This window comes from Trypanosoma conorhini (genome assembly GCF_003719485.1).
Source record: "Trypanosoma conorhini strain 025E chromosome Unknown Tco_14.4_contig_00635, whole genome shotgun sequence".
Taxonomy (NCBI): domain Eukaryota; phylum Euglenozoa; class Kinetoplastea; order Trypanosomatida; family Trypanosomatidae; genus Trypanosoma; species Trypanosoma conorhini.
Window position 1 is genome coordinate 1 of NW_021704727.1, and position 10150 is coordinate 10150.

The 10150-nt window shown below is 52.3% G+C and overlaps 5 protein-coding genes across 5 annotated transcripts, besides 9 other annotated features; all 5 read left to right on the top strand.

The window, feature by feature from the left end:
* Nucleotides 1-4: 4 nt before the first annotated feature.
* Nucleotides 5-25: a microsatellite.
* Nucleotides 26-673: 648 nt separating this feature from the next.
* On the top strand, nucleotides 674-1564 carry Tco025E_07794 (uncharacterized protein; the record flags this gene model as incomplete). Its single annotated transcript, XM_029374653.1, has 1 exon — nucleotides 674-1564. The coding sequence occupies one exon, from the start codon at nucleotides 674-676 to the stop codon at nucleotides 1562-1564; it is 891 nt and encodes a 296-aa protein (XP_029225222.1).
* Nucleotides 1565-1741: 177 nt separating this feature from the next.
* Nucleotides 1742-1779: a microsatellite.
* An 816-nt stretch (nucleotides 1780-2595) lies between these two features.
* Nucleotides 2596-2645: a microsatellite.
* Nucleotides 2646-2815: 170 nt separating this feature from the next.
* Nucleotides 2816-2842: a microsatellite.
* Nucleotides 2843-2882: 40 nt separating this feature from the next.
* Nucleotides 2883-4133, top strand: Tco025E_07795 (uncharacterized protein; the record flags this gene model as incomplete). The annotated part of the gene is made up of 1 exon (XM_029374654.1): nucleotides 2883-4133. One exon carries the CDS (start codon nucleotides 2883-2885, stop codon nucleotides 4131-4133), a length of 1251 nt encoding a protein of 416 aa, XP_029225223.1.
* A 136-nt stretch (nucleotides 4134-4269) lies between these two features.
* Nucleotides 4270-4305: a microsatellite.
* A 128-nt stretch (nucleotides 4306-4433) lies between these two features.
* Nucleotides 4434-4456: a microsatellite.
* A 20-nt stretch (nucleotides 4457-4476) lies between these two features.
* Nucleotides 4477-4503: a microsatellite.
* Nucleotides 4504-4993: 490 nt separating this feature from the next.
* On the top strand, nucleotides 4994-6202 carry Tco025E_07796 (uncharacterized protein; the record flags this gene model as incomplete). The annotated part of the gene is made up of 1 exon (XM_029374655.1): nucleotides 4994-6202. One exon carries the CDS (start codon nucleotides 4994-4996, stop codon nucleotides 6200-6202), a length of 1209 nt encoding a protein of 402 aa, XP_029225224.1.
* A 491-nt stretch (nucleotides 6203-6693) lies between these two features.
* Nucleotides 6694-6723: a microsatellite.
* Nucleotides 6724-6750: 27 nt separating this feature from the next.
* On the top strand, nucleotides 6751-8256 carry Tco025E_07797 (DNA repair and transcription factor protein; the record flags this gene model as incomplete). The annotated part of the gene is made up of 1 exon (XM_029374656.1): nucleotides 6751-8256. The coding sequence occupies one exon, from the start codon at nucleotides 6751-6753 to the stop codon at nucleotides 8254-8256; it is 1506 nt and encodes a 501-aa protein (XP_029225225.1).
* A 407-nt stretch (nucleotides 8257-8663) lies between these two features.
* Tco025E_07798 (uncharacterized protein) lies at nucleotides 8664-10019 on the top strand (the record flags this gene model as incomplete). Its single annotated transcript, XM_029374657.1, has 1 exon — nucleotides 8664-10019. One exon carries the CDS (start codon nucleotides 8664-8666, stop codon nucleotides 10017-10019), a length of 1356 nt encoding a protein of 451 aa, XP_029225226.1.
* Nucleotides 10020-10130: 111 nt separating this feature from the next.
* Nucleotides 10131-10150: a microsatellite.

Consider the following 10150-nt stretch of genomic DNA (forward strand, 5'->3'; position numbering starts at 1 on the left):
AGGACTCTCTCTCTCTCTCTCTCTCCGAAGGAAGAAGGGTAAGAAGTCGAAGGAATGCGTTCAAGGAATTATTTTTGTGTCTATTTTGTTTTCCTCCCCTCCCTCCCCCTAGATTGACTTCGCTTTTTTTTGCCAAATTAATGTTGATGTGCCACACGTGTCTTCACGCAGAGGAGGAGAGGTTGGCTGGTGGTGAGGGAAGTCGACGGAAGCAAAAGAATCATTTTTTGTTTTTACTTTTCCTGGAGACGAACTACAGGAAGAGTGTGAGCTTGTCTGTGTCGTTTCAGGGAGGAGCTGGGCCCGTGGGACGGGCGCAAATGAAGGAATGAAAATTGAGCCTCCGACGCCGTCAGCTGTCATCCGTCCCGGCGTTTTTTCTGCCTTTTTGTCTTTTTCTTTTCTTTCATTGCTTCCTCAATGGATGATGTAGTGTGCGAGGGATCTCCTTCAATCTTCGGCAAGCACGTCACCCACGCGGGGAGAACACGCGGATTGCGTGGGTGTATAATAAGGCTATCTAATATTCCTTTGTGCGGTAAGGAATAGGAGGACAGTCAGTAGAAACTGGGCGCCCTCGTCCCCCCCCCCCCTCGGTTGAGGGGGAAGTGTGGCATACGGGTTCAGGCGCCTACGCCATATTTCAGCCGCAGGATCGGAAATCCCACGCGTAATGGGTGCTGTCTTGACAAAGAATCCGACTAATTCGTTGAAAAATGTCGGAAAGAAGCCCCTCTCGCCGGCGCAGCCACGCCAATTGCCACGCCAATTGCCCCGCACCGCCGTCAATGGAGACACCACTCCTCAACCCGTCAGAGCTCCAACAGCAGGCAATGGTGCTGCGAAGACTCTCGATAAACCTGCGGCGAATGCGGAGGTGCCAGTAAGGAACAAGTCCCCCACCATTTCTTGCATAGCGGTCCCGGAAAGGTGGGATAGCATAGATTTTCTCCCACTCTATTCTCAGCTTCTCTCTCGTGCATCCTCGCCACTTTTCAGAGCTTCTGCTGCAAATTCCAAAGCTAATAAAAGCTTTGTGGACTGCTATGATACGGAGAACGACCGCAGCAATAATAATAGGAGTAGGGGCCACAGAAGAGCTTCTGGGAGGCACTCTTTCAGTTCTCGCCGTATGTCTCGGGAAGATTCAGGGAAGCGGGGTGAACGGAGAAAAAGTAAGGACAGTTCGAGTAGTGATGTTGTCATTGTTAAGCGAATTCCTTCCCAATTTTTATCAATAGCCATGCAATCCACATCAGTGCCTCAGCGTGATTTCCCAAGCGATACCGTTGTGGCTGAAGTGGACGCAAGTGTTGGAGTAAGGAAGGAGGAAGCATTTGGTGGAAGCCGGTACAAATCATTCTCTATACGAGACCATGCAAGTTCTTTTTTGCTGGCAGCCTCACTGCCTGGGAATGCGAGGACTACATTCGCCCATGGCACCTCTTCACTGAAGCTAGGACAGATTGGGAGTGTTAGTTTGCAGGAAAAGCGCAATTTTATTCTGGAATGGATTAATGGGGTTGAAAAATATAGAAAAATGCGGGGGCAAAAAGAAGAATAGCGTCTGGTGTCTATCTTTGGAAAAACAGGTGGAGAGGCAACATGAATAATAAAAAACAAAAAAATAACGGGAGGGGAGGAAATCCATTCTAGTGGCTCCTTGTAGGGGCCGGCTTTTCCGTTCGTCGCCACCTATGGGTTGGTTGATTGTCTACCTACGGAAAGAAGTTTGCTTGCGTTGTTCTTGTTTTTTTCTTGTGATTGATGTTTTGTTTTCTTCGCGGTTTCTCGTGTATGGTTTGCGTGGCGCTGTGCTGAGGGGGAACGCGCTGAAAGTGGCATAGGGATTGCAGCTTCCAGTTGGCCCAACGTGGGTGCCTGGAGGTATACTTTATTAAGTTTTATTTTCAAGCTTATTTTTTTCCCCCACTGTTTTTATTTTGCTCTTTTTTTTTAAGTTTGGGAGCTTGTGTTTCCCGTGTTTCTCATTTTTTTTTATTTGGATTTGCACGTGGCGAACTTTTCCTAGGCACGTTTGTTTCCCCACGAATTATGTACATGTCCCCTTCTCTGTGGGTGGGTTGGCTGCGTGGCCGGCGCCTCATGTCCTTCGCACCCTCGCCACTCCCCCTCTCTGCCCCGGCCGCGGTCCATAGCAGGGCGGGAAAACAAAGTCGGCAAGGCCAAAACGCGATAAAAGAAATATGGAAACAGACGCATGTTAACTTTTTCTTTTTGCGTTGTGTTTTTTTCGTGTACTTCTGTGTGCGTTCTACGTCTCACCCCCCCGTTCCCTTGGGCTCGTCTTGTATTGCTTTACGGCGCCAAAGGACGTTGCAGCTGCACATGTTAGGTGATTGCAAGAATCTACTCCTTGGAGACAGATTTTATAAGAAGACATTCTGTTGGCAATTCTTATTGCCGCATTTAAATGTAAATGTCTATACCCTGTTATATATTTCTGTGTTATACGCCCCTCCTCTCTCTCTCTAGCCCGTTGATATATATATATATATCCATGTACAGACCCTTTACGCCCTCTTTTTGTTACCAGCATGATTGGGCCTCTGGGCGTGGTGGCCGGTTGGTTCGTGTTTGCTCGTTTGTTTGTTTTTTATTTTTATTTCCTTCTTTTTTTTCTTACCTCTTGTTTGTGTGCCTCGTTACTTGGAGCGGCTGCATTGTTATCTCACAATCGCTCCCGGCCGCACAGAGAAGTGAACAAAAAGGGAGGAAAAAGGCCGTGAGTGTAGTGCTTGTGCCGCTTCTCTGCGTAGATTGTTATTGTTGCATTTATCGGTTGCGCCGAAGGACAGACACACACACACACACACATACATAAAGAAAGAACGAAAGAGGGAAACTGGTAGCTTGACGGCATGACGGCATTTAGCCAGGGCTTCAACAGTTTCATAGACAACTACATTCTGCTGCTTGCCGCACGCTTTAATGCGCCACTAGATGCGGCGTCTCTTTCTGAAGGCGACCACGACGATCCGTGGGAGAAGGTGTCGCGTTGCGTGAGAGACGTGCTTTTTCACCCGCTAACAGAGGCCGAAAAACGTGAGGTGGCGCACGTGGACGTGAGCCTGTTTGATGCACAAGCATGCCGGGGGCGCGCGTTGTACTTTCAGTGGCGTTTGCAAGAAGACGCCGCTGCTGCCGCAACCGCACGGAAGGCTGACGCAGCTCCAGGTGCCCCGCTTCAATCCACCAAGGAGATGAATGGGGGAGGGAGTGTTCATGCCGTCGCTCCGGCTCCCTTTGACATCACGAAGGACTCCTTGAGGGATGAGGTGGAGAGAATTTACACCACTGTCCGCATGAATCTGCCCAGTACGTTTGCCCTTCCTTCGTCCGCAGATGGCGCAGCGAGCAACCACGGCGAGGACGGCGGTAGCGGCGAAGGTGATGCGGGTGAGGGTGAGGAGGAGGTTTTGGATGCGGTGGATTTTCCGCTTCGTACGGAGGATGAGGTGCAGCGGGACCTTGCCATTGCGGAGGCGCGCGATGCACTTTTAACAAAAGTACAACAGATGCAGGCGGAGTTTTATGCGCAGCACCGACGATGGGTCGACGTCCCCCTCGATATGGATTTGGCGCCTCTGCCCAAGAATGCTGTGGAGCGCAGCACGCTAGAGCCACCAACAGGGGCCAACGCGGCGGAGCGCCAGCCATTATCCAAGTCGGCGATGCGGGAAGCGCTGATGTCAGAAAACACGCGTGCATCTCCAGAGGACAAGATGCCAACTCCAGCAAAAATGGGAAATGCGGCTGAGGTTCCTGTGGGCTCGGGGGCGGATTCACCAACGCATCTCTTTGAGGCGTTGAAGCGCAGCGTTCACGTCAACCGTCCACCGCGTCCCTCGCAAATGCGGGAGGAGGATTACAGAGCAGATTACAAATATTTTGTGGATGCAATCCTCCCTAGCAAGGATGCTAGTACGGAAACGAGGTTTGACGTTTACCAGAGGGTGAGTTCGGCCAGTGATTCCCGGATGCCGCAGGGGAATTCTCGCCCAAATGATAGTGCCACGAGGAACAGAGTAGTCCCGGCCTCGCGGGCGAGTCGATGGAAAGTTTTAGAGTACGAAGGGGAAGCTGATGAGGATAGTGACGACACGAATTGAGTCCCTTGTAGCCATACATACCCACACGTATAGCCAGAAAGAGAAGCGAGGACAGGCTGCTTGGGAAGAAAAATGGGAGGTGTGTGTGTCGCGTAATGGATCTGCGTTGAGCATCCCTCCTATTCTCTCTCCCTCCGTATGTATGTGTGTGTGTGTGTGATTGTACGTGAATAGATGCCGTATTATTCATGACGCTCATGTGTGGGGTCACATGGCGCTTTCTCTTCTCTGCTGCGTACGCACGGTTTAGCTTGACGTGCAGCTGACGAGGACGGCCAAACGAAGAAGTGCTGCAAGCGGTATATATATATATATATATATATGGGCAAAACATGAAGGAAAAATTGTTATTATTGTTATTATTATTATTCTGTTTTAGAAACTTTTGTATGAAATGTGCTGCCAGATAGGGCCAAGAAAGGTAATAGCAGGCCTTACTAAACAAACCTATTTCCTTTCTTCATGGCTTGATTATTGCCTCCAAAGCCGCCGCGTTGGAAGCTGGCGAGAGTGTCGTCTTTTTTTTTATTGTCTATTTCTCTCTGCGTACTCCCACCCCGAAACTCCCATCACTGCTACTGCTAATGCCTTCCAAGCCGAGAGGCTCCGACGGTTGCGGGATCCCAAAGGCCGCCGCTTCCTGAGTTCCTCACCAAGCCTGGTCAAGCAAGATTTATTTGTGTGCTCAGTGGTTGGCTGGTGTGTGCGTGTGATGAAAACGTCTTCTCTCATGTGTAAGGAGCTGGGCGCTTACTCGGTCGGTCTATGCTTTTTTTTTTTTGCGTCGCTGCGATTGTTTTGCTGCCTTGTCAGTGCAGTGGGAGGGGAGGGGCGCCGCGCGTGCCGCGTTAGACGCAGAGATGGAGCCTCGGTTGTCGCAGGCCGCACTGGCGAGAGACCGGGGCGAGCGGGGAGGAGCGCAAGGGGCGGAGACGACGGCTTTTGGGGTGCGGGAGGCGGCTGTCGGGCCGCTGCTGTCCACTAGGCGCACGTGGCTTGAAAGCTCGCCCTCGCCGTCGAAGTCCCAGTTTTGCTTCCCAAGCAACCGATCCAGCGCCAGCACCGCCCCACCGAACGGGTCTGCATCGCCTCTTAACGCCACACCGGTAGCGCACCAAAGCGAGTCTGTGGGAGGAGCGGAAGCGATGCGAAACGAGCTCATCCGCCTCTACGACCGCAACGCGGAGCTTAGGGAACAAGTAAAGAATTTGCAGGCTTGTTTTCGTCGTAGAAGCACGGTGCTGAGCAATGAGAGTGAGCAGAAGTGGCGCACGTACAGTGCAGAGTTGGAGGATGCCCTTGCGGTGGAGCGGCTTCAATGCAAAGAGAAGGAAAAAACCATTGCCGCCCTGCGGGAGGAGTTATCCGCGGCCAAGCAGACAATGTTGTACCTCTCCAAGTGGCAGGGGGGCTTCCCGAAAGAAGAAACTGGTAGTTTTCTCAAGGAGCAGCTATTGCATGAGAAGGGCCACTCTAGCTTATTGCTAAGCCCTGCTGGCCCCCGGCTTGTAGAACAGGAGGAAATGGCCGCGCTGAAAGCCGATCTGCGTCTACAACAGCAACAGCAACAACAACAACAACAACAACAACAACAACAACAACAACAACAACAGCATAGAGGTCAAAGCTGTAACAGTCGTCTTTTGGAAGGGCGAGGGGCAATGCAAAGCACTTCTTGTAGTCACAGTACTTCGTTGTGCTCTCAAACGCCGAACAGTTCCTTCAGTACCGACAACGGCATTAGAAAGGGGACGGTGGTAACGGGGTTGCACAGGTCTCAGCGGCACCCCGCGTCAGCTGCACTGGATGCATCTGAGCAGCGGGCAACACTGTCGAAGAGCACAGCGTACACGCCGCCGACGTCCTCGACTCGGGTGTTCGTTCCAAGAACGTTGGCGGAGATCAGTGCATTCGCGGCGGCGTCGCCACCCAAGACGGCGGCTGAGCCGTGGTACGATGAGGAGGAGCTGAGGGAGGTCGTGTCTCTTTCGCGGGCCTCGAGGCTAAGGGTGGCGACGTATCCACGACGCTTCCTGCGCCAGGGTCACGTAAGGACCTTGTCGCAATAAGCGAGCGATTCTCACTCCAGATTTTGTGCTCTGAGTGAGGGGGGAACGCTGTTGGTCCAAAAAACTTTTGTTGGCCGAAAGTTGTTGGCTGAGTTTGCAACTGCGTGTCCGTGAGAGTATTAGAATGCGTTTACTCTTCATTTGGAAGTTTGGAGTCTTTGCTTTCTCGTGGGGCCTCTGTGGTGGTGGCGACAGAATGATAGCTTCACGAGCGAACAACAGCACTAATGCTCTCGTTATACTCCCCTGGGGTGCTGCTGGCATCCATGCGTGAATGTGTGCAAAAACGTGCCTTCTGTACGTATATTTTTTGTTTGAAAAAAAAAAGACTCTGTGTTTGCAGCCCACCTACCCGGGGAAAAGGAGACTTAACTGAAAAGTAACGTGGCACGACGAAAAGAAGCTTGCGTCGGCGGCAAAAGCAGCCGCAGAGCAGTGATAGTGTCGGCGCCGAGAAGCGGTAAAACGCGCGGAGTGCGTCACGCCCATATCACACACACACACAGACAGACAGAGAAACATAAATAACAGCAAAAGAGCGAGCGAAGATGAAGGCTTCCTACTTTGATCAGGTGTTGTGCTACCCGGAGCGTGAGGCCCTGATGACGCAGTGCCCAGCCCTCGCACTCTTCTGCTACCAGGAATTTGTTGCCGCGGTTCAAGGCGGAAAGCGCGTGACCGACCCCTTAGCTACGAAGGACGAGGTGGCGGTGTTGTTGTCGGCCGCAACAGTCTCTGAGGTTACCGCGAGAGTGTTTGCGGAGGCGGAGGAAGCTGCACCGCTCCATCCCTTTTGGCGCACGCTCCGAGTGGCCTTAGAGTGTGCGTGGGACCCTGTCCAGAACAGCGATGGCCATTGGCGGCTCTACGAGTTAGCATGGCAAGCTCGCCTTTATGGAAAGTCAATGCCGCGAATGCCGCTTGCTCAAGTCTCTTTGCAAAACACCTTGGAGGCAAGTCGGAATGTGCTTCGCATGACGACAGCCTGCGCCCTCGCGGGATCTATTGACCCGTGTGGAGAGAAGCGTGGACAGCCCATTGCGGCCATGTTGCAGTATTCCCGTCTCGTTCCTCCGTTGTCTGAAGCGAACGAGATTACCTCGGAGGGGTTGAGCTTTTGCATGCAGCCCTTACAACAGCAATGGTGGACGTTGGTTTCTGTGGTCCTAGAACGCGTATTGGTATTAACAAGTAACAAGGGGGTAACGCGTTCCGAGCTATGGCAATTGTTAGCTATTTTGTTTGCCCTTGACACAAGTCAATTTGTCTACATGTTTCCCGAAAAAGAAAAGGACTTAGCCGCCTTTCAACTTTTGGCACGTCTTTCGGAGGTGGGGCTTGTGTACCCGCTACTTTCGGATGGTCTTCGTTGCTTTGCGTTGTCACCTCACTTTCACCATGCACTTTGCTGGAGCTCCACGGCTCCGCTCTGCACGGCTGCGCTACTTGGTGGCGAAGGAACCTCGTCTCATCGCGTCCGTCGCGAGGATGAGGACACAATTATCACCGAGACCAACTTTCGCCTCTACGCCTATACGAAAAATTTGGATCTTTTGAATATTCTCAATCAATTTGCGGAGAAGGAGGCCGAAGTGGATCAGATGATTGTATGTTATCGAGTTACGCGGAGAACCTTTGCAGCGGCTTTAAAACGTGGTATTGGTGCCTCGCACATCTTGCAGTTTCTTGCGGTGAAGGCGCATCCGTCCATGTTGAAGCATTATGGGGACGGTGAGTCCAAGGAGGCGACAAACTCGGCTCTCTCGGGAGCTGGGAAACGCTTTAGAAATGCCTCCGATATCCGTATTGAAGGGGTCATTCCACAGTCGTTCTGCGACCAACTAATGACGTGGGAAAAAGAGTGTCGGCGGCTTATTTTTAGGCGCGACCTTGTACTGCTCCGAAATGTCAGTAGGCCTCAGCGGGAGGTGTTATTGAACGCACTTTCCTTGGGTGGGGAGAGACAGGCCGTGGTGCACCAGGAAAATGGTTATTTGGTAGTTCAACGTGACGCGTATGAGCGTGTGCTGGCACCACTTATTCCCACAGAGTAGTCGCCAGCGCGGAGTGGCGGTGGCTGGTCGTCGCGGTGATGGAGGAAGGAAGTGAGTCTGGGCAAGTTATTGCGTTTTTTGATGGATGCAACGTCGCCGTGGAGGAGACGTTTTTAACAGTTTTATTGTTCACTCTGCTTCCACTTCTTTCTTGTCTTTACTGCTGTTGTTATCTAGATGTGTGTATCTTACTCTGTTGTTTGTTTGTTTGACCAATTCTTTTTTTTTTGTGTATCGTTCTTTCACGCTTTGGGTGCTTCGGCCCCACCTGGTGTGTTGCCGTTGGGGTGGTGGGCGGAGGAGGTGTATCGACGCGGGGGCAGGGACACACACACAGAGGGGAGGAGGAAGGTGCTGCTGAGGGGTAAACACAGCTTGCGTCTTTTGAGGAAAATTTGTGGGGGGAGATGATGCGGAGGGCCCCCGAGTGGTTCACGCGTGGGCGTGCGCGGGAGCGGTTTCATCAACTGTGGCCGTGGGTACTGAGCAGTACCTGCGCTGCCATGTACTTCTGCAACCGGGAGCCGTTTGACGAGATGGCCGGCACGGTGGTGTCAAGGGTGCGGAGGCCGCTGCTGAAAACTATGGAGTGGATTGAGCTGCACGACGTTGACCCCGAGACGATGGCCCTAGAGCTTCCGCCCGACATGATATTTGGCCCACTTGAGTTCCCGAAGCAAATGCGTTTCCTGCTTGCGGCGCTACGAGCCGACAACGAGCTGGCCGACGGCTACCTGGCGCGTGTGTTGGTGGACCACATGGATCTATCGCTTGACGTACCCAACTTGCCGGAGGCGGAGCTTCTGGAGGCCGGCGGGAAAGACCTCCTCAACTTCGCCATCGACGACTTTCTTGGCGAGGGGACGCGCAAGATGCGCAAACATGTCTTTTTCCAACCGGACGAGTTTCTGCGCCTCATCAACTTTCTCTCCGCGTATCCAACGCTTAACGAGTACTTTGTGAACCAGCGAAATGGCGTGGAATTGGTTTTTCGAGCACTTAGCCATAGTCGTGATGAATACGCTCGTGTCTTGGCACTTAGGTCCATCTGTCTGTTTTGTTTTACCCAACGCCACGATGGAGATGTGGAGCGCCGCATTTTGCAGGCGAACGGTGTGAAGCAGATTGTGGAGGCGTACAAACAAAGCACCGGGGACCCAACTGATACGCGCTACATCACCCTTGTGCTCTCGTCCATTATGCGGCATTACCCAAAGGAAGGGGGAAAGGAGTTCATTGACGCCGACGGTGTACAGGCCGCAGTAAATAATTTGAATATTTCTCGCTATAAAGGACTTCCACAGCATATTCGTATTTTGCATGATGCGCAGCGGCTTCCGCCTGCGGCGTTAGGTAAACAGACGACAAATGCTCTTATCGAGGACGCCGATTTTATTCCCGTCGCCATGGGCGTATTGGATGTCTTTCCAGAGTTTTATGAAACCGCTGGCGAAATTCTTAGTTTGTTGGAAGACATTGTTCCATCGCAAACGACACCATTTACCTTGCTGGAATACCGTGCGATGCCGATTCTCTCCAAGTTCTTCGTGCACTGGAAGGATGACAACGGGTTCCAGACTGACGGGACACGTACGCAGTTGGTGCGCTTGTTTAAGATGCTGCTGAATGATAAGACCTGTCAGCGGTGCTACGACGCGAGTGTCGCGTCGTACGAACTGCAGGAGTGCCTGCGCACGGCACAGGAGGCTATCCGGGAGGAGGAGGAAGGGGTAGGACGCGAGCCCCAGCGCGCCGTGGCTTGAGGAGCAAATCGAAGAAGCAAAAAAAAAAGCGACGGGAGAACTTTGACAAGCACAGCACTGCCTTACATCCGCTGGAGGAAATAGGGAAAACATAGCACACACATATATACGGAGAGAGAGAGAGAGAGAGA